At 56.3% G+C, this 21,732-nt stretch overlaps 1 protein-coding gene across 4 annotated transcripts; it reads right to left on the bottom strand.

Annotated features, from left to right (window-relative positions):
• Positions 1 to 1,312: 1,312 nt before the first annotated feature.
• Positions 1,313 to 21,175, bottom strand: LOC102966132 (plasmanylethanolamine desaturase). Of its 4 annotated transcripts, XM_042980167.1 has the most exons (7): positions 20,950 to 21,175; positions 14,081 to 14,218; positions 13,128 to 13,247; positions 6,450 to 6,541; positions 5,183 to 5,327; positions 3,657 to 3,869; positions 1,313 to 1,696 (listed from the first exon to the last, which is right to left on the bottom strand). In XM_042980167.1, exons 1-7 carry the CDS (start codon positions 21,071 to 21,073, stop codon positions 1,575 to 1,577), a joined length of 954 nt encoding a protein of 317 aa, XP_042836101.1. In that variant the 5' UTR covers positions 21,074 to 21,175; the 3' UTR covers positions 1,313 to 1,574. The 4 variants fall into 4 exon arrangements, with proteins under 4 accessions (XP_042836101.1, XP_042836103.1, XP_007078069.1 ...); XM_042980169.1 differs by lacking the exon at positions 14,081 to 14,218; XM_007078007.3 differs by lacking the exons at positions 14,081 to 14,218; positions 20,950 to 21,175 and adding an exon at positions 17,551 to 17,675.
• Between the last annotated feature and the right edge of the window lie 557 nt (positions 21,176 to 21,732).

The following is a 21,732-nucleotide window of genomic DNA, read 5'->3' as shown; positions in this document are numbered from 1 at the left end:
TGTTTCCTAAAAACCTCAAACTTGTTCCTGCCTCGGGGCCTTTGCACTTTCTGTCCAGTCTGCCACCTCTTCCCCTAGTTGGCTCAATCTTCTACAGGTCTCAGGCCAGATGTCACTTCCTCAGACCCTCCCTGACCAATGCTGCCGAAGCAGCCCCACCCTGCTTTTCCAATGTGATTCAGTATTGTTTGATTTTCTTTACAAATCACCATCTGAATGTACATACGCATTTATTTATGTTTATTGTCTCTCAGGAGGTCAACTCCACCAGGGTAAGTCCTTGTCTGTTTGTTCAGTGCTGTGTCCCAGTGTCCAGGTCAGAGCCTGGCACACACCAGGCCAATAACATTTGCTGAAGGAATTCACTAATAGGGCTCAGCCTTCATTACTCGATCATCATGACTTCCTGCGAGGCCATCCTCACCCAATCATGGGTCCCCTCCAAACGTGTTTGGAGCACATGGCAACATTAATTCACTGTGTCAGGTGAAAAAACTCCCATTCTGAGCCCAAGGTTGGGGGAAGGGAGCTGGGAATGGGGTAGAGGTGGGGTCTTACTCTCCAGGATCCTTAACCACCCCCCCACCAGCCAACCAGGAAATACGAGGCAGCCGAGGTTAAGTAGACTCTTGCTGCTTTGTTATAAATATATTATGTACATCCAAAACGTGACATTAAAATATTACTCCGTGTTACAGAAAAGATATTAAGGCTTTCTATTATTTACATTAAACAAGCAAGCACCTTTAAAAAAAAAAAAAAAAAACCAAAACAAAACAGCCCAATTCTTCCTTCTCTGACATTCCCCTAGCCAGAGGGGACACCGTGTCCCCTTCCAAATGACCAAGACCCGTTGCAGGGGCTGCACTCTGTGAAGACATCCTCTGATTAGAAGTATCAGCTCTGGCTGGAATCACGTGGGCAGGTGGGGGACGGGCAGGGGAGAAGGGGTTCCAGACTTGGGCAGGGGATTCCTGCCTCTTCTGGCCGGCTGCCCTCAGACCCTTGCTGCACTTTGCCATTCTTGGGTGGACAGGCTAGGCTGAAGGTGGTGCCTGGGGCTGTCCACCCACCCAGGTCTTCGGGGTCAGTCCACAGGGCCATGGCAGGGCAAATGCTCCGGGGACACTTAGGTGTGCCTGGGGGCTCCTAGACCACTGGGGACAAACGAGAGACAGATAAGACGACTCCGTGGCCCCAACGCCAGCCACGCTGAAGGGCTGCCCAGTGCGGGGGGGGGGGGGGGTGCTGTAGGAGCGCAGGGAGTGGGTGAGCTTCTCCTCTACCCAAGGAATGGCTGGCAGGGCGGGGCTCCTTTTTCTGCAGAGTCAGGCTTGGAGACAGCAGCTCAGGTGGCTGGGGAGGGGCCAAGGAGAGAAAATGAAACAAAGGAAATGAAAAATCAGTGGCTCAAGTATTCTGTGTCACGAGGGGTGGGCTGGGGGTGCCCGGGCCCAGCCCAGGAGGCGTCCTCTCCATCTGGAGGGGCCAGCACGAGGAGGCTGGAATTTGGCAGATGGCTTCGGCTTAGGGGGCTAGGGAGGGTTGGCAACAGGGTGGCAGGCTCGGAGTAGTTATTTGATCTTCTGGGCCCATTTCATGTCATCGGCCCGAGGCTTCTCGCCGGTCAGGCCCTGGATGAGGTCTTCTAGGCGTCTCCAGAAGCCTATCTTCTCCAGAGGGTAGTTGAGCCAGCCTGCAGGGGGGAAACAGGGCACCAGGGCGTTGAATGGGAGAGCAGCAGTTGAGGAGACGGAGCAAAGTTGGCTTTGCCTGGGGCAGGGGCAACAGGGAGTGAGTCTGTAGAGGGCAGGGGACAAGGGCTGACCAAGGGGATGGGGACCTCCCACCAGTGGGCTTAGGGCTGCTCAGACATGCCTTTGTCCCCTCACTCGTTCACTCTCTTACCGAGTGCTTACTATATGACAGGCACAGTGGCAGCATTTCTTATCACTGGGCTCCACTGCCACTTCTTCCAGGAAGCCTTCCTTGACCACACCACCCTCTTCTGTTTCTTTATATCCTTTATGATAACCTGTAGCCACTTCCCTGTCTTGTGTTGGTTTTTCTCCCCAACTCCCGACCACAGCATCTGCTCCAAAGAGCAGAACTCTGTTCTCCCTCTGTTGATCCCGAGTGTCTGGGATGGTGACTGGCACAAAGGTGTTCAGTAAATATTACTTCCCATCTTATTTCATCTGTATGACAGCCTCCTACCCAAATAGTAGATACTCCCATTTTCCACATGAGAAGATGGGCTCAGAGAGGAGTCTCCCCGTTAGCGAGTGGCCAAACCAGGCCCGATCCTAGGCTTGGCTGAGCAGTTCACTGATCTCGGCAGCCTCAATTCCACCCCCTCCACCTGCTCTCAAAGAACATGACCTTAAGACGTACGAAGAATATTTTCTGTGGTTCTCAGTTCTGTCTCCAGAAAGACAACGCACCGCTCTCCCCGCAGAGACCAGTAGCTGTGACTTATCGAGTACTTATTATGTGCCAAGCACTTCACATCTGCCACAGCGCCCTTCACGCCCTGGCCCCGTGACAGTCCTATGTAAGGTGGCGGCTGCGGCCCCATGCTGTGCGTGAGAACAAAGCACATCCAGGGAGGCTTGCTTCCTAAAGATTCACACGAAGAGTGGAGAGCTGATCGTAAGCTGTAGCCTGACTCGCCTTCAAGGTGCTGACAGCACCTCAGACACCCTTAATCTTGAAAGATGCCCGCTGACCCCAGAAAACCTGCTCGACTCACCTCACTTCTTTGGTACTGGTCCTGTAACTACTGATGGCAGGTGGGTTTCCTTCCTGTTCCTTGGTCTCACCAGGCGTGTTCCCGCCTCAGGGTCTTTGTACTTCCTACTCCCTTTGCCTGAACTGTTCTGTCATTATTTAGCTGCACGGCCCTCCCACGCTTTTTTTTTTTTTTGCTTTTTTTTTCTTCTTCCAGATTTCTGACCGCCTACTATGAACAGCTACACTCCGGCCTCCCTACTCCCTCTCTGCCCTTCACCCTGCTTCGTTTTCGCCAGGGCACGCCTCACGACCGGGCATTTGTCATCTCCCCTGCCCCCTGCCCCCAGTGCCCTTTGCTCCAGCCACACTGACCTCCTCGCTGTTCCTCAAACCAAGCAGGCCTGTGTGTTCCTCCTTCGGGGACTTCACACCCTCTGTTCTTCCTCCAGATCTGCGTTATTTTCTCCCTCAGCTCAACTGTCTCCTCGGTGCACTGACCACCTTATTTAAAGGGTAAAGTCCCCCATTTCCTTCTCCTCACCTACCAGCAGTGAGCATGGTTAAATGGAATGTCCCCGACTAGAACGTGAATACCATAGAGACAGGGATTTTTGCCTGTTTGTTTCAGTGCTGGAGCCTCAGCCCAGGACGGCGCTTGGCACATAGTAGGTGCTCAACAAATATCTGCTGGATGGATGGACGGTTGAAATCACGACTCTAGGAGGTGGGAGTGGGGGAGGCGGTCTCTCTCGTGCTGCTGCGTCCTCAGCACCTACGCTTGGCACATGAATCTAAGAGCATGTTCCTGCAGGGCAAGGATGATATGACCTCCTCCTGTGACCTCTGCCCTCCTAACCCTGAGGATAGAGGCAGAGCTGGGGTGGGGGCAGGGCAGCCTCTTGCACGCCACCCTGGAGCCGCACCTGTGGTGATGCAGAAGTAGGTCTCGTGGGGTGACACGTGGTGGATGCGATGGTGTTTGCGTGGCAGGATCACGTGCCAGTCCTGCAGGAGGGTGACCCAGCGTGGCAGCCCGAAGTACGTGTGCGACCACTTGTGGATCTGGTTGGTGAATGTGCCGAAGATGGTCAGGCAGAAGACGAAGCACTCCCAGGGGTACAGGTGCTCCAGCGCTTCTGCGGGGGGGGGGGGGGGGACAGGGTGTCGAGGCTGTCACGGGGGCAGGGCCACCACCAGCCTGGCCCTGGCTCCTCGCCCCTGGGCAGCTCCCTGGCCTCCTTCCACCCTCCCCCATGGTCTCAGGCAAGTTCAGACTCCCCTCTGGGCCTCAGGCTTCTCTTCTGCTCAGTGGGCAGATCGTGCAGGAAGCACAAGAAATAGTTACGGGTGTGGGCTCCGGAGTCAGGCAGAGCTGGGTTCAGGTCCGTGCTCTGACATTTCTTGGCTACATGAGCTTGGGCCAGCGATTCTGCCTCTTTGAGTCTCAACTTCATCGTCACTAACACGGCAATAAGTCTTTGTCCAGGTTCCCAAAGGCAGAGCCTGAGACAAGGGTTCATGGGGCGGGGGGGGGGGGGGAGGAGGGTATCTTCTGTTCGGAAAATCATCTGAGGGAGTGGGGAAAGCAGGGGGTGAGCTACACAATGATGGGTTTGGGGGAGTCTTGTCTCAGCCTGATCCTGGGGGCAGCTCTGGAGGGTTAATGGCTCCACAGAGTTGGTCCCACCCAGAGGTGAGAGGGCTGGTCTTCTGTCGGCTTTTCCCGTCACTTTACGTTTGGCTTTAGGCTTATCCCAAGAGGAGACGTAGGACCCGCCCTGGCGGTTCCCAGGAGGGACAGCTGGGAGCCGTTTGCAGCCGCCGCTCGTGGCAACTGGGGGATGGGTGCACACGTGGGGAGGATCCGAGCGGGCACCATGGCACCACACCACAGACACCCACACCTCTACCCACCAAGGGGCTGCTCCAAGGACCAGCGACGTATCAAGTTGTTAGGACAAGACGCGGCCTGGCGGGAGTATTCAACCTCCCCTCCCCTGCCTTCTGCCCACCTGGCAGATGATGTAACTGAGGCTCTGACAGGTGAAATGACTTGCTTTGGGACAGGTTCCCTCCTTAAAATAGGGCAAAGATCAGAACTCAGAACTTCCTGAGTTCACTGCCCATGTTGGCCCTACTCAGCCAGGGCAGCCAAGCCAGAAGCCCTGAGGGCCAGGCAGGTAATGCAGGTGAGCAAGCTGGTCCAGGTGTAGGACAGCAGGGAGGAGTGGGGACTGTGTAAAGGGGGCGGCCGCAGCTCAGCTCCCTCCCAGTGAAGCCAGAGGGGAACGAGGGCCCAGGATGGCCGGACTGGATTGTTCAAGAGAAGCTGGAAGCACAGATTTTTATGTCAAATGTGCCAATTTTACAGGATGATAACTGAAAGTTTTTTAAGGTAGTGAGGGGACCATGTCCCCACAGCCCCCTGGCAGCTGGCAGGCACACTCACCCGGGCTCTGGGTGCGGAACTTGTAGGCCATGTTCAGCAGAGGCAGCAGTGTCACCAGGCAGTTGTCCCCATTGGTCTCGATGAAGTCGTGTCGCGTGATGGCTGTGGGGTCGATGTGATGCTCGCGGAAGGGTCGGATAAAAGCCTGGGGTGGAGGTGAGGGTGGGAGAGGGGATACGTCCGACCGGTCAGCCTGTGGTGGCCGGCCTCTCTCCACCACTTGCTGCGCATGCTGGACTCGGGCTTACCTCCTTGCCTTCAGGATGCCAGAACGCTCCCCCACCATACTGCTACAGAGCCCCCCCAACCTTCAGGGTCCTGCTCTAAGCTGCTCTAGCAGAAGGCAGTCAAAATGACTAGGTGGGGACCGCGGCACGGTACTGCCCCACTCTGGGCCTCAGTCTCCCCAGCAGGGGTGTGAGGGGAGTTGGGAGACCACCTCCACCCTTCTTCCCCACTCTAATACAGTTGAGGACACCCCTCACAGTGGCAGGCAGACCCCTCTATTTCTTCCCAGTGTCCAAGCCCCTCTTTCTGGTAACAGCCTCCCCCTCTTCCTCTTCTGTCGGTACACACTGTTCCGATGGGGCCGAACTAGTTAAAGGTGAGCACGTGACCCTGGCCTGGCCAATCAGAGCATCCCGGCTTGTCTGCCACAGTGACAGGGATGGGCACGTGACCTGAGCTGGGCCAATGGGAGCGTGCTGTGGGACTTTGGCTGCAACTGTGGGAAAGGAGAGTTCTCTTTCCACTGAGGGGGCCGAGCTGGAAGGATGAAGGGAAAGCCTATGTGACGGGGAAGCCAACAGAGAGGAAAGCAGGGACAGACACAGAGAGAGACGGAGTCATGAGAGCATGGTCTGTCTTGGCTCTACTCTTGAAATTTTCGGGTACACGAACCAGTACCTTTGTGTGGTTAAGGCTGTGTGTATTGGACACCCCAAACAGTGTGGCACAAGGCAAAAGTTCAACTACAACGAATGGTGAGGTGCAACAGGGCTGGCAAAGGAGAATGAGCCGTGGTCCCCAAATGCAAGGGGTTCAAAGCTCTCTATCCCATGCTTGATGCTTTTGCTTCCAGAAAATTCCAGAAATCCCAGGATTTCTAGTCTGTTCTGGTCCTCGAGGAGACGCAGGGGGTCAGGCTGGAATGATGGCTTCTGCCTTTCCAACAGGGAAACGGGAAGCTCGGAGAGGAAGGGGGCTCACCCCGCATCAGACAGCCCAACCTGCTTCTGCAGGAGACGGGCTGGGTCAAGATACTCACCTTCCCCACGATGGGCAGCTCCACGGAGCCCCAAGTGTCAGCTCCCCAGTGCACCAAGCCAGACAAGAAGTCAGCAATGAGAGCGCCTGCAACTGTGGACAAGAGGTGGGTGAGGTAGGGGACCAGGCAGGCGACAGTCCTGCCCACCCTTTGCCCAAATCAGGGAGTCCCGCATTCATTCACTTGCTTGCTTGCTCACTCACTCGTTACGGGGGGTGGTATCTCTTCTCTACTTGGGATGTTTTCCTCCCTGTGAATGGAGTCTCAGGTAGAGCACTCCTGTCCCTTTACTTGCTCTGCCCAGGGATATGTGGGGGCTCATTTGTTTGGGGAGTCTGGAGGGAATCAAGGGGGCAGGCACAGATCAGCTTGACTTTTCCCTATCAGGAGCTGACTGGGCCCTTCTCTCTGACCCCCAATCACTCCACAGAGGGAGCCCCACTCTGCTCCAGTGCTGCCAGTGAATAGATGGAGATGTGCTTTTGGGGTCTGTCGTCAGAATCCCCTCAGGTGCAGGCAGTAGCCATGCCTTCCTCCCCAACCTAGCTTGTATCACAATAAATGTGATAATTTGGCCTCTGGCAGCCTTTTCCTTGTTCTCAATGTGTTCAGAACTGGACTGGGTTCCTGCAAAGACCCCAACACCATGCACTTGCTTGAAGGTTCGGTATAACATAGGGGTTAAGAGCTGTTAGATCAGGAAATCCCAGCTGTCTCTCACTAGCTGTGTGACATTGGGCATGATACTCAACCTCTCTGTGCCCCAGTTTCCTTTAGATAGATGGGAATGACGATTACAAAAAACAGTGGCTGCCATTTATTGAGCACCCTCAGTGCCAGACAAGCGCTTTACGTGTTTGATCTCAGTGGATTCTCACAATCCGGCTGAAGCTGGTACCCTCCCTATTCCCCCTTTGCAGCGGTGGAAACAGAGTCCTGGAGAACAGAAGTTTAACTGGACCGAGGTCACAAAGAGGGCAAGTGGCAGAGCTGGGCTCTTAACCTGCCTTGAGGTCCCAATCTAACACAGCAGGATGCACAACCACTCCTGCACACAGGGAAACTGAGGCAGAGTGGCTGACTGCTTGGGCGAGGTAACATCCCAGTGCTGCCCCCATCACTCTCCCTGCTCGCTGCATCTCAACCCTACTGGCTTACTTACGCCCTTTCCCTTGCACCCCTCACACGCCTCTGGGTCTCTCTCTGCATTTACTGTTCCCTCCGCCTGGAACATTCTTTCCCAGGGCATAACACAGTTCCCTCCTTCACTCCCTCCAGGTCTTTGTTCAAACATCCGTTGAGTGTTTGACATTATAACCACCCCCATCTTCCAGCATTTCCTATTTCCCGTCTCCTTCCCAGTCCCTGGCACTTATTAGGGGTTCAGTAAATATTCCCTGAGTTAATCAGTATAAAGCTGTTAGGAGTCAGGCTGCTGTGAACATTCATACCCAAACCTGGAGGCGGACATATGCCATCATTTCTTCACGAAAATGCCAGCTATTTATTTATTTATTTTTACTCAACACTTACTGAGCACTTATAGGTACCAGGCCCTGTGCCAGCACCTTAAATGTTTTATCTCTTTTAATCCCTAAACTGTACCAAGGCCAGTTCTAAGCCGGTTACACATCTTACCTCCTCAATCATCCTAAGCATTTAATCCTCACAGATGAAAAGAATGATAATAATAAAAACAATATTAGAAAAACAATGTTTGTGACAGTGGTTAACATTTATGGAGTGCATCCTTTATGCCAGGCACTATGTCAAAGGTGTTAGACATGCATTATTGGAACATAGAACTCTTCATACTTTAAGTACGGGCTGTGCCCAGGGACTTTCTTCCAGGGAGGATACGGTGGGGAAGCGGGAGGAGAGTAACTTCAGAGTGGGGAAACCTGACACTCGCGGGCCAGGTGGTCAAGGTCAAGTACATGCCCTGGCTATGTGATGGAAATGGTGCTTTGCCTCTCAGCTCCTCCTCCCAGAAACATACAACGTGGTCTAAGAAAAGCATGAGACAAATTCCCGTAGCGAGGCATCCTGTGAAACATCAGGGCTCGGGGCGCCTGGGGGGCTCCGTCGGCTGAGCGTCCGACTTCGGCTCAGGTCATGATCTTGCGGTTCGTGGGTTCGAGCCCCGCGTCGGGCTCTGTGCTGGCAGCTCGGAGCCTGGAGCCTGCTTCGGATTCTGTGTCTCCCTCTCTCTCTGCCCCTCCCCTGCTCACACTCTTTCTGTCTCTCTCTCAAAAATAAACATTAAAAAAAAATTTTTTTAAAGAAATATCAGGGCTCCTCAAAACTGTCAAGGTCCCCCAAAACAAGGAAAGTCTGAGACACTGTCATAGCCACAGGGAGCCTAAAGGAACCCGATAACTAATGTGAGTGGTATCCTCGAAAGGACCCTGGCACAGGAGAAGGACATTAGGTAGAAACTAAGGAAATCTGAATAAACCATGGTCTTTAATTTGTAATAATGTATCCATATTGGTATGTTGATTGTAACAAATGTATGACACTAATGTAAAATATAAGATGTTAACAACAGGGGGAACTGGGTGCATGGAGCCTACCGGAACTCTCTACACTCTTTTTTGTTCTAGTAAATAAAGTCTATTTCTGAAAAACTGCATCATCTTATTTCACGTCCATAGTTTTGGGCCCCAACACATCCCGACTCTCCAGAGGAGAGTCCAGAGGAGGAATGAGACTCAGAGGGTAACGACAGTCAGGGCTGCTGACCGGCGGCCAGGGACTACTGTGAGGGCCATTCACAATGATGCTGTGTTCACGTCCAGGTCTGGGAAATGGGAACATTAATAACAGCACTTAACTTTACTTAAGTGCAATCGATTAATAAGCTGGGCTAATACGTGTCAAGTGAGTCCCTGGGACATGGTAGGCACTCCCAAACGTAGCTATAGTTAGTAGTTTAGGTGTTACCACCCTCTCCAGGCCTCAGTCTTATCATCTGTCAAATGACCTGGCCTTTTCAGGCTGCAGAGCAGGGAGGGATGTGTGCTTTGGACAGATGTCAGGAACGATTTCTTGGCGAGAAGAAACAACTTGCTCCTTGGGCTCTGTGACCCCCAGGCCTCTGCGAGTGGGGGTTTCTAGAGCAGTGACTCTGGGCCTCCAGGCCTGCTGCCTCAGGGGGCTTTAGTGGAGACAGGAGAGGCAAGCACACAGAGCTTCTCTGTCCTGGCGCAGGGGCAGTGGCTACAGCTGGCTCATCGTGAGGGCAGCTTTGGCCTGGTTAGCACCCCATGGTACCACAGGGTACAGGACAGGCGATGAGTCACCCCAGGCTACCCTGACTCACCGGGTGACCTTGGGATAGTCCTTGGGTCCCTTGGGGCCTTCACCTCGCCACAGGTTACCCAGCTGTGACTTCTTAGCTGCTGCCCACCTCAAGGCCTGGTGTGGAGACCGCGAGGGTGGACAGAAGCGATCCTGCTGACATCCCGGCTCTACCATGGTTCGGCACAGACTCCTCACCTGACCTGAGGCCGTGGGCCCTCCGACCTCATCACCAGTCTTTGCACTCCCCGGGCTCCCTTGCCCGGAACACCCTCCCTGCTCCGTCTGCCAGAAAACTCTTACTCAGCTCCTCAAGGGCCAACTCATGGGCGCCCACACTTTTCCTCCATTTTCCCCGGGTGCCGCTAACAGCTCCAGGCTCCCAGGGCCGTTCGTTTGTTCGCTCTTTCATTCACGACAACGCTGTCCCTGTCAAGGTCACTAACGACCTCCATGTGGCCAGATCCGGTGGTCCCCTCGCTGCCCCGTCCTGCTGGCTCTGCTCAGCGGCTGCTCTCAGTTGAGCCTCAAGTCTTCTGGAGACACTCTCCCCTCCCGGCCTCTGCAGCCCCTCTGGCCGCCCCGGCTGGCTCTTCCTCCTCCCCCCGGCATGGAAGCACTGGGGGCTCTCCGCCAGCCTCTGGGCTTCACACACCTCTTCTACCGCGAGGTCTCCCAGATTTCTATCTGTAGCCGCCTTCCTGGACTCTAGACTCGGATTTCCAACTTCCTGCTCGGCACCTTGCCCTGGCTCTCAGGCAGGCGGCTCGAGCATCTCGTCTCAAGCCGCCTCTTCGGGCCTCTGCCAATGGAAGCCCCATCCCTTCCATCAAAGCCCGTGGGTCGCCACTCACGGCCAGCGTGACAGGATGCTCTGGCCGCTCGCCTCGCGCAGCTCACTCAGAACTTGAGGATCTTGCACCACCGCCGCTGCCCTCACCGGGTGTGGGCCAGCATCCCCGCCCCCATCCATCCTGCCTGCAGCCCCAGCTGATGTCAGCTCCCTACGGGACACTCCCCAGCGGCTCCGCAAGGCCTGCAGAATTAAACCCCAAGTCCAGACCAAGGCACTGCGCAATCTGCACCCTGCCTCTCTCAGCAGCCAGCAACCACCTTTCCTTTGACGAATTTTCCCCAGCCATGCTGGCCTCCCGCCTGTTCCCTGGGCGCATCCCAGCCTCTGGGACTTTGCACCTGCTGTTCCCTGCCGCCCCTCCCCAAGATATCTGCCTGGCCTCCTCCCTCACCTCCTTCAGGTCTGCATGTGGATGTCATTTTTCCAGAAAGGCCTTCCCTGACCTCTCAACTCTTCCCTGGCTATTCTCTTATCTCGGTTTTGCTTCCCAGCATTGCATCACCTGTCTGTGTTTATCAACTGGGCACCTTTTCATGTTTCCGCCTTCCCTGGTTTCCAGGGCCTGCCAGGGGCACCAGGCTTCTGGAGAGATAGTGCTGGGCTAGAGGCGGGCTCTGCAGACTGGCACGGTGCCTCGCCTCCTGCACGTTAACACACAAATCAGGGTGGCTACTTAAATCAATTAGGGACTGTGCAAACACCGCTATCAGGAGATGGTCTGTTCTCATCAGCTCAGAGGCCAAGGCGTGGGATGGGGGAGCTGGTGTCACATTCGGTGACCGGACGGCCAGAGCGCTCCCGAGCCAGGGCCTGGAGGCTCTGATCCCAACCAGGGAAGGAAGGTGGCGACGGCCTGGGACGCCCATCCTCCTGCCTCACACAACACAGACGTGGGCTCAGACACACTCTCCTCCCAGTGCTACCCGGAGGCCCTACGGGCCCTGCTGGGGGAGTCTGTGGCTCTAGAGCTGGGCACGTCTGGATGTGTGATCCCGGACTCTGCTGGGCCAGCCGGCAAGTGGCCCGGCCTCTCAGGGGACGGCGGTCCCAACCTCCGCACTGGCTTGACACCGAGAGTCGAAAGTACTCCACGTGCAGCGTTGGTGCATAGTGGACACTTGGGAAAGAATCCGTGGCTAAAGAGACCACGGTGGTCTGAGCCCTCGCGAGTGGTTATGTCGGGTGGGGTCTCCTTCCCACCTCTGTTCAGTCGCTGGCCCCTCAGCAGCTACACACCTGTGTGAGGCCCTCACAACAGCCCGAGGAGGCAGGTGCCACAAGCAGCCTCGACTTACGGGTGTGGGAACAAGGCTCGGAGATGCAACAACCCTAGCCCCAAGGCAACACAGCCACAAGGCCGTAGAGCTGGGACTTGAACCCAGAGCCTGCATGCAGCCACCCCAAGAGGGGGCATCAGGGCTCACGCCGGCCACATTCCTGCCCCTGAATGTAGGGCTCTGAGGCAGAGAGGCTGCAGGTGCACGGTCCCTCTCACCCCTGGGTAAGGGGGGGCGGGTGTGGCTCCTGAGGCGGGGCCCAGGCTCCCCAGCACCGGAAGGGTTAACTCCCTCTCCCCCAGCTGGCCCGCCCCCGCCACGTGCCCACCCCAACGCAGACCCAGATGGCCCAATTAGCCAGCCTGAGCACTATTGGCTTAGGCGGCCAGAGTGCTTTTAATGAGATTGTGGGAGCTGAACACGCAGGGAGGGCTGGGCGGACGGACCAAGGGCACGGCCGCCCCCCTCAGCCTGGGAGCCCGGAGCAGGGGAGGGGATGAGCGCCTGAGTTCAAGGGCAGAGGGGAGGCCGGTGCGCAGGCAGGAAGGAAGGGAGTCAGCTCAGGACCTTGTTGTGGAGACGGTGAACGGAGAGCTCTATTGTGCTTCTGGCTTGAGGTGTGATGCCGGACGGGCCCTTCTCTGAGCCTCAGTTTGCTCATGTGGAAAATGACAACAAGTGTAGCATCCACCTCCCAGGCTGTGGATGGGGCAGGACTGACCAATGGGAAACACTCAGCATGTGCTATAAGTTACAGCCTGCCCATTCATTCATCTCCTGATGCCATAAATATTTATCAAGTTACCTACCATGTGCCAGGCCTCGCACTTGGGGCTGGGGACCCAACAGTGAGCACACAAGAATCGCTACTTTCAGGGAGCGAGATTTGAATGAAGGGAGACAGATACTAAACAAATAAATGTATTGGACAACACAGTGTGCTGAGGTGACGGTGTATGGCAGGGCTGTTACTTTTGACGGATAATCAGGGAGAGCCTCCCCGAGGAGGTGACCTGTGAGACCTGGACGAGGAAGTGAACCAGGTAGGTGTCTGTAGGAAGAGAGTTCCAGGCAGAGGAACAGCACGTGCAAAGGCCCTGAGGTACGAGTGTGTCCAACAGTGCACGTGCACACCCAAGCACACACAGCCACACACGATTACACATGTATGCGAGCTGCCATCAGAGTGGGTCCCTGACTCCTGGGGAAACTGAGGCCGGCGGCGGGGCAATCGGTACTCACTGACACCCAGCATGACGAGGGGCGTGTGCTCCCAGCGGGCCAGCAGCAGAAGGTGGACCAAGTTGTGGGCAATGAGGCTGAAGCACAAGATCACACAGCACCACTCCTGGAAGCGCTTGCCTGCAGGGAGAGGAGGCCAGAGGTGAGTGTGGGGCGGATGGGGGAGGCCGAGGGATCGAGGACCAAAGCCAGGCAGAGCTGAACCCTGTAGGAGCTCTTCAGAGCTCAGGGAGTCTACGGTGCCAACCACAGGCTGAACTTAGGGACTGCCCCGAAGAACGGGCCCCAGCCCACCCATTTCACAGATGATGTCACTGAAGGCCAGAGTAGGGGGAGAGTCTGCCCAAGGTACAGGCCCGTGAAGCCTGCCTTGAGGGGCCAATTCTTTGGCAGACAGGACCAGAACTTGTCTCCGGGCCCTGGTGGGCTCTCCCCGGAGGCCCCAGAGGGAGCTTTAATGAGCTTTTTCAAACTGACATCATGGCATCACCTATCCCCTTTTATAGGTAATAACCAGCGGCTTTTAATCCCAGAGGATCAGATCCTGCCCGACTGCCATCCAGCAAGGCTCCAATGAGTCAGGAATTTAGGAGAAATGGGCCTTGGTTACCACGTGCAGGGCTCCTGCCAGGAGCAGGGGGTCTGGGAGCACAACACAGGAGAGAGGAGGTGCTCCCAAGCCCTCCAGCCACCAGGCAGGTGACGCGGAGCAGTAAGGTGGGCTGGGTGGGGGCCGTGCGATACTGGCTGCCCATGGATCCTCTGTCAAGTGTGGGCGTGGGGGGTGGTCGCTAACGGCCTGACCACTGCCAGGTGGGAGTGTGGGCCCAGGACGCCTGAACTTCTAACACCCAAGGGAAGCCAGGAATCAGAAGCGGTGCGTGAACTCTTTTTAAACTTCCTGCCGCGTGTTTTTAAAAGGCACGTGAGCTCAGACAAGCTGATTCACTCACTGCAGCTCCGTCTGAGGTGTCTGAACAGTCCAACACCGGAGGGATCAGCCAAATTAACTTGGTCCACGGCATCTCTGCAGCCAGAAAATAAGTCTGGGCGGCTGTCTACATGTGGACAGGGAAGATGTCCAGGGCCTACTGGTAAGCGCAAAAAAGCAGCCATTTATGTGTGAAAAGAAAAGAAAAAAACTGTCTAGTCAAGACTGGCTTCCACTTATTCCTCTCGGAACTTAACATTCGTGAATGTGCTCCTCCACCAAAAATCTTTTCTTGTAATTGTAAATTAAAGTAAAAAATAAATGAATAAAAGGAAACGAAAACATCGCGTGGGTGACACAGAATGTGTTGCAGGTCCCCTGGGGATATTATTTTCCCAGGCAGCTGGTCCCAAGGGCATGGAAGCTCCTTAACGACAATAATTTTCTTATCATTAGTGTTTAACATCTACCGAGCAGTTGCTATATGCCAGGTACCTGCCGAGGTGATGCCGTTTTGCAGATGAGAGATCTGAGGGTCAGAGTGGCCCCGAGAAGTAGCAGAGGCCGCAAAGCTAGTCAGTTACAGACTCGGATCTTATGGCCAGGCAGGCCCCTGTGAGTGGTCAACAACTGAAGGGGGCCATGGCAGATAGAGAGGCTTCCTCCTGTGTCGGCTCTCCTCACCTGGAGCGACTCTGGCAATGCTCCTGCAGATCTCAACCTAGAACCTCCACCTCCAGGAGGCTATCCATGATGCTTCCTTTGACTCTTGGACTCCTCCAACATGGGGCCCATCCTGAGGGGCTGTCACTGCCCGAATGACGTCCCTCTTCCCCTACCCACGTGTGAATTCAGGAGGCCCAGGGCCATGTCTGGCTTGCTCACCAGGGCCCTGGCACACAGTTGGCACTCAATAAATGCCCGTGAAATAAACAAATTCCTATACGTCATCTTAGAGGACAACTGCCAGACTTTGTCTCTGGGTGCTCGTCACCAAAGGACCTTCCACTGCTCCTGTTAGGCATTCCATTCTCCCTCAGAGAGAGAGAAGGGCCTTACCCAGGATGTACCACACACAGCACACTGTGCCCTGGGCCAAAATCAGAACAGCTGCCCTCCCCTTGCCCCGTGAAAAGACCGAGGGTCAGAGGGGAGAAGGAACACGCCCAGGGTTGCATCCTCTTGGCCCCCACTTGTACAGATGAGGACACTCAAGTCCAGAGAGGGCAGGACCCCAGTGGTAGTCACACAGCAGCAGAAGTGGGCCCAGAACCCCTCGCATTCCACTTCTTCGTCAGGGACTGTTCCCCGTGGGCCCCATGACCCTGTTGCCCCAGCAGCCCCTACCTGGGGTCACTGTCATCTGGCCCAGCTGGCCCTTCCCCTTTCTGGTTCCTGTTTGCGGCCAGGGCCTGGGACTCAGAAGCAGAAGTCCGGAGGGGCATGTGGAAGGGGTAAGGAGAAGATGATTCTTCAATGCCGACCCACCTGCCTGACCCCCAGCCTGCAGGGACAGCAACATGATCAAATAACAGTAACGGTGGCTGATACGCACTGAGGCCTAGCACAGCTGGGGTGGTCAGGTGTGGCCCACATCAGGGATGTTGCAGGGAGCAGCTCCCTCCAGCATACTCAGCTCTCAGTTAAGAAAAAAAAAATTAGCTACATTAAAAAAATAAATCATATAAAACTCCTAATTTCCTGCTTCCCTTGAGAACACAAGGCTCTGGGAGCCACAGGCCTGCTGCTCCCGTCAGATGGGGCAGGGGTTCCTGGTTCAGCCCAGTCTCCTTCCCTCCCTGTGGCCTCACATTGGGTGGCTTCCTGCAGTCACCTGCATCGAGCCTGAGACAGTCTCTCTCTCGTTCAAGTCTCAGTCCTTCCAGGAAGGAACTATGTGATTTCAGTTCCCAGACGAGGAAACTGAGGCTCAGTGGGTGAAAATGAGGAGCTGGGTTTGGACCCTGAGCTTGTCAACGGGACATGTTAGCTTGGATGTTCTAAAGACAGCCCAGCTCTCTTCCCATGCCTTCGAGAACGTCCCTGAAGTCTGAATATTTTCCCTTCTAGATCCCCTCTATCTTTGGCTTCTGGGATCTGGATCCTTCGCAGACCAAGTGCTTCAACTTTGATTCATAAGAAGTACATCTATCATAAAAGCAGTCTTCATTGAGCACCTACTATGTGCCAGGTACGATGTCAGCATGAGCTCAGCCAGCCCTTCCCATACACTGTGGGCTGGGGACCACTTGCCCTGTCTTTCACAGGGAGAAACTAGGCCTGAGTGATGAAATGACTTTTCCAAAGTCACAGCATGGACCGTCAGCCTGGCAGGGCCTATAGGGTCAGGTGGTCTAAGTGGTGTCACTTTACAGATGGGCAGACTGAGGCCCAGGGAGAGAAGGGCTCTGCTCAGGACATGAGAGCTTGGGCCACCTCTGGCAGAGAGCTGGGCCTTGTTTTCCTGAGCCAGCCTCTGGCCTGGCCAGGGTCCATGATCTGGGCTGAGTTACGGCAGTGAATGCTTGTTGGCCTGGGGAGGAGACTGGGCCTATGTGTGGTGGCTGTAGGGCTTGGAGGGGCAGGGAAGGCCAGGCGCCAGGCCTCGGCCATCTTTGCTTTCCTGGGGGCAGGCCACGGCAGCTACGGGCTTGGCATTGGGCCCGACTCTTGTAGTTTCAGTCAGAGAAGCCCTGAATAATCTGCACTTCTGATGCTCCTTGGCCTCAGGGAGGTGAGGTTGGACCTCACAGGAGATAGAAGGCAGGGAGGGACCAGAGAGAGGCAGAGGAAGAGGGACAGAGAGACAGAGACGAGACCGAAGACGAATCAGAGACACAGAGAAATGACAGAGAGAAACAGAGTCACGGAGAGATTACGGGAAGACAAAGAGAAAAAAAGAGAAAGAACATGGCCAGAGGGGAGAGACAAACAAATAGAAAAAGAACAAGACAGAGGAAAACAGAGACAAAGCTCAGCCCAGGGTGGCAGGGACCAGGCCTGGCCAGGGAAAGGGCCCCAGGTCTCTGGCTTCAGTCAGGCCCACGTGGGGGGACTGACTCTTTCCCCTGACCCTAAGCTAAGAGACCCTTGTGTCCCCCAGGGCCAGAGGCACCTGTACTTAGCCAGGGTGGCTTGAACGGCTGGCTCCAGTGACCCCTCAGGATCAACCTCTGGAGCCCGGGGCACCTGAGAAGTGGCACACATATAGGCAGGTTTCAGCTGGCACCTGCCGGGAAGCTGGACACCTGCCTTACCTGCGGGCTTGCCCACGAGGCCTGCGAGCCCACCAGGTCCTTCACAAATCCCAGCACAGGGCAGGCTGCTGCCGTAAAACCCAAACCCGGAGTGCTGGGGGCTCCTGGGAAACGCAGGCCCAGGCCTCAGCTCCCTGGCCAGACCCTCGGGGCCCACGGGGTACGGCTGAGGCTGCCTCCCTCCTTGGCCCCTGATGCTCCCACCACCCAATGCCGCCTCGATTAGACTACTCACAGCTCCCCGCGGACACTAGGCCCACTCTCTCTGCCAGCGGCCCCGCACGCATGCTGTTCCACTGACCTGGAACATTGGTCCCCCTCCTGCACACCCGCCCCGGGGCTGGCTCGCTCCCACAGTGAAGATTAAGAACACGGAACCTAGAACACCCCCCTTCTTCCACCAGTGTTCTGGTTCTGCTGCTAACGGGCTATGGGACTCCGGGCAAGTCCCTACTCTTTGCTAAGCCTCCAGAAATGTCTTCAAGTGGGACAGGGTATCCCTGAAGTGACAGCACTTCAGGCAAATCAAACAAGCCGTCCCCGGGCTTGCTGACCTGGCCGTCTGCTAGGGGCAAATGCAAGCCTAATCCCAAGCAGGACAAGCATTAGGAAGAACACCTTTAGGGGGTGGGCGATGAGGAGGTGATGGGGTCCTCGGTTTCCTCCCCTGAAAAATGGGGTCAGTACTGAGGGTGTGCCCCAGACGGTTGTAGTAAGTGTGAAATGAGCATGTGAAGAAAATGTCCAGCACAGCCAGTGCTCAAGAATGTCAGCTATGTCAACTGCCTTCTCATGGCTGCCGACTGTCACAGTACCAATCCACTTCTGGCCCCAGGAATCTCAAGAATTCAGTCCTGGAACCCAGAAGCTTCTCCTACACTCCCCTTGCTCATTTTGCTCCAGCCCATGGGACTCCTACCATGCAGTCCCACAAACACTCCAGGAGTGCTCCCACCTCAGGGCCTTTGCACTTGCTGTGTCCCTGATCTGGACCATCCTTCCTCAAATATCTTCAGGTCTCTGTTCAAGTATTACTCACTCAAGTGAAGTCTTAACTGCTCCCTCTCTGAAATGTTATTGCCCCCAATATTTCACTTCCCCCTTTTCTGCTCTATATTTGCTCCATAATGTTTGCCACCACTGGGCAAGTGGGCTATTTTCCTTATTTACTGGGTTTAGTAAAATGCCACCTTTTTTTTTCCCGGTCTTGTTCACTGCTTTGCCCCTGGGGCCTAGAACAGGGACTGGGACAAAGATGCTCCCTATGTGTTGAGGCTGGTCCCTCATTTTGTAAGTCAGGTCCAGAGACGTCAAGGTACTTCCCCCAAGCCACGCAGGAAAGGGACAGGGAGGTGGAGGCCTATGAAATTTGGAGAAACCAGTCTGATCAGTCTCTCACCCCTCTGCTCCTCACTGCCTGGCTTCCTCCCCGCTCCAGGTCAGGAGGAGATAAGGCCTTGACTGAAAGGTTTGGGGCACCAGGAGGCTGCCTGCAACGTCAGATCCCTCCGGGGCTGTTCTTCAGAGGGTGAAGGGCATTTGGGGAAATCAGACCCAGACAAAGATGCAATCATGGTGGAATGGAGAAACGGCAGTCCCTTGGGGAAGCTCAGGATGCCTGGGTATGATTTGGTTGAAAGTGGGTAGGGTTTACTCAGGTGGGGAGAGCTGGACACCAAAGGAGGAGGCCTTTAAATCCTTACCCTCGATTCTCACGTGGTGAGTCTGAGGGCCAGAGAGGAGAGACAGCTGACTCCGAAACTCACAGGAAAGGCCAGACTACTGGGTTAGCAATAGGGAGTGCCCACTGCAAGCCAGGTGCTGCTCAAAGTTTGATCTCAGGGAGCCTGGGTGGCTCAGTCGGTTGAGCGTCTGACTTCAGCTCGGGTCATGATCTCACAGTTCCTGAGTTTGAGCCCTGCGTCGGGCTCTGTGCTGACAGTGCAGAGCCTGCCTGGGCTTCTCTCTCTCTCCCTCTCCCCAACCTGTTCTCTCTCTCTCAAAATAAATAAATAAACTTAAAAAAACCCCAAACAACAGGTGGATGATCTCATTTTGTCTTCCCCCAAACACCAAGGGGCAGATAAATTTTACTTTGTATCTGTTTTTTAGAGGTGAGGAAACTGAGGCTCAGAGAGAGAAAGTGGCTTGGTCCAGGTCACACAGCTAAAGAAGCAGCCAGGATGCCACGTCCAGTCTGTCCCAGGACGTACAGGCGGTTTCAAGTCCATCGGCCAGGGGCTCTAGGAACAGGCTAAAGAAACCGCGGCATCATGGACCAGGTGCCCAAGTCAGGTTCCACAAAATCACTCCCAGAGCACAGAACTGCAAGTCTAGAGAGGCCTCTGTGACCTAGGACTCAACAAGAAAGCCAACGGCCCAAGGTCACACAGCCAGTGATGGCAGAACTGGTATGCAAACCCAGGCCAGTCAGGGTAGGAAGCCAAAGGTGGCAGTGGACCCATGCCCACGCCAGGCAAGGGCTGTGCGTGGTGGCTGTCCCCTGGCAAAAGGAAAGATGTCAGAATGTTTGACAAACAAAGCTTGGTGTGATGGCGACATTCAGGCGGAGGGGCCTCCTGCGGCTCCTGGTCACCTGACTCTGGAGTTGATGGCACTTCCTTAACCCCTGGGGACAGAGTGCCCAGGCAATGAGATTCCCCGGGCTCTTCTGGAAGTCCGAGAAGGGTGGGGGAGCTGGTGCTCACTGGAGCATTTAAGTGGCAGGCACAGTAGGAAGGAGCCAGGGACCTTGGTCTGAGGGCTGAACGGGGGCAAGGGTCTGGAAACTGTGGTCTGGTTTGGGGAAAGGGAGGGCTCCAGCCCCAAGTCCTAAAGGGAAGGGGCTAATATATGCAATGGAAAAGGAGCAAGGGCTGGACTTGGGGCTTGCGTAGGGGAGGGGCTGAAATTCTGGAATACAGGCGAGGGCTGAGGCCCCTCTCTGCGGGAGGTGGGGGGGGGGGGAACGGGGTGGTCTGTGGCCACTGAAGCTATAACTAGAACAGAGCTTGGGGGAAGGGCGGCTAGGGGATGCTAGGAAGCCTGGACCCCATGCGCTGAGGTTTCAGAGCAGAGAGGCTGATGTGCCCAGATTTGGGGGGGGGGGGGTGAGGTCACTGTTTGCAGCCCAGGGCCCTGGCTGGGGCACAACTAGGGCCCTAGTGTGTGCATTCCGGATCTAGGGAACGTGAAATGGGATGTGACTTTTAGGAGGCCGGGGGCAGTGCATGCAGCTGAAGGGCTGCGCCCGGCTTGGACAGGGTCCTGGGATGGGGGTCCTTACTAAGTCTTGGGGCGCTCTTTGCAGCCTCGGGTGCTCTGAGGCTAGGATCCGGATCGAGGGGGTGCGATGGGAGCTCTGTATGCGGCCCGGGGAGCTGATGTGGCAGTTCCTTGATATAGGCACTGTACGTTCATCTAGAAAGCCCCGTGGCTGGGGCTGTGGCTTGATCTTGGAAGGGGCGCTGGGGTGGGGTCCCCGGACTTGGGGGCGCTATTTGCAAGTTTAGAAGCAGAGGCTGGAGTTCTGCATCGGGGCCTGAGGCTGGGGTTCCCATCTAGGGAACCCGGGATCGCTGTCCGTAGCCCGGGCTAGTGACTGCAGGCCCGGAGGGGGGCCCGGAGGTCCTACCTGGAGAGTAGAGCGCGGCCAGTTCGCGGGCCCCGGCGTGCTGCGCGCCCCAGCGCCGGCAATACGCCGCCTCGTCCTCATCGAGCTCCGGCTGCTGACCGGGCCCGTCCTCGGCGCCCGCCATGGCCACTCGCCCGGCCCGCCCGGTGCGCTCAGCTAGCGGCGGCGGCGGCGGCGGCAGGGCCGCGGAACCGCGGCGAGATCACGCCGCCCAATGACCGCCCAGCGCCGGGCGCGGCGGCGGCGCCGGCGGGGGCCTCGCCCGGCCGCGCGTCACAGCCAATCGGGGACCGCGCCGGGGCCGCGATGGCCAATCAGCGGCCTCCGAGCCGCAGCCAACCGCGGCGCTCCGGGGGCAGGAGCGCAGCTGGGCGCAGCTGGGCACGGAAGCGTGGGGCGGCGGCGAGTCCCAGCTCGTCGCGGTTCGCCCCCGGCGGGGGCCTCGGTTCCTGCCCCCGCGGAAATGCCGGCCGTGGCACCGCCCATCTCTCGCTCGGTTTGCCGGCCTGTGCAATGGGTCGAGGCCGTGCGCCACCGGACCCAGAAAAGGGCGTTTCTTCAGCACGCACTGCCAAGCGCCTCCTGCGTGCAGGGAGCGCGAGTGGAGGGCGCCGGCCCGGGGCTAGAAAGCCAGCACTTGGTGGACGCTTTGAACCGTACTCCTGGGCTGAGGCCCATTCCCACTGGGCTAGCTTCTCGAGCCCTACCTCGTGCGGAGGTCAGGAGGACCCTGCGTACACCTACTGTGTGCCAGCTGCTGTTGAGCGTCCCGGGGAGGAGAAA

The sequence above is a fragment of the Panthera tigris genome, chromosome A3, assembly GCF_018350195.1.
Source record: "Panthera tigris isolate Pti1 chromosome A3, P.tigris_Pti1_mat1.1, whole genome shotgun sequence".
Lineage (NCBI taxonomy): Eukaryota > Metazoa > Chordata > Mammalia > Carnivora > Felidae > Panthera > Panthera tigris.
This window is presented reverse-complemented; position numbering and strand designations above follow the sequence as displayed.

Coding starts and splice junctions, on each gene's coding strand:
- LOC102966132 (XM_042980167.1), bottom strand. CDS start 21,073: ATGGCGGGCGCCGAGGACGGGCCCGGTCAGCAGCCGGAGCTCGATGAG. Junction 5,328..6,449: donor AGCTGCCCATCGTGGGGAAG/GTGAGTATCTTG, acceptor CCTCCACCCCAG/GCTTTTATCCGACCCTTCCG. Junction 3,870..5,182: donor GTTCCGCACCCAGAGCCCGG/GTGAGTGTGCCT, acceptor CCCCCCCCGCAG/AAGCGCTGGAGCACCTGTAC.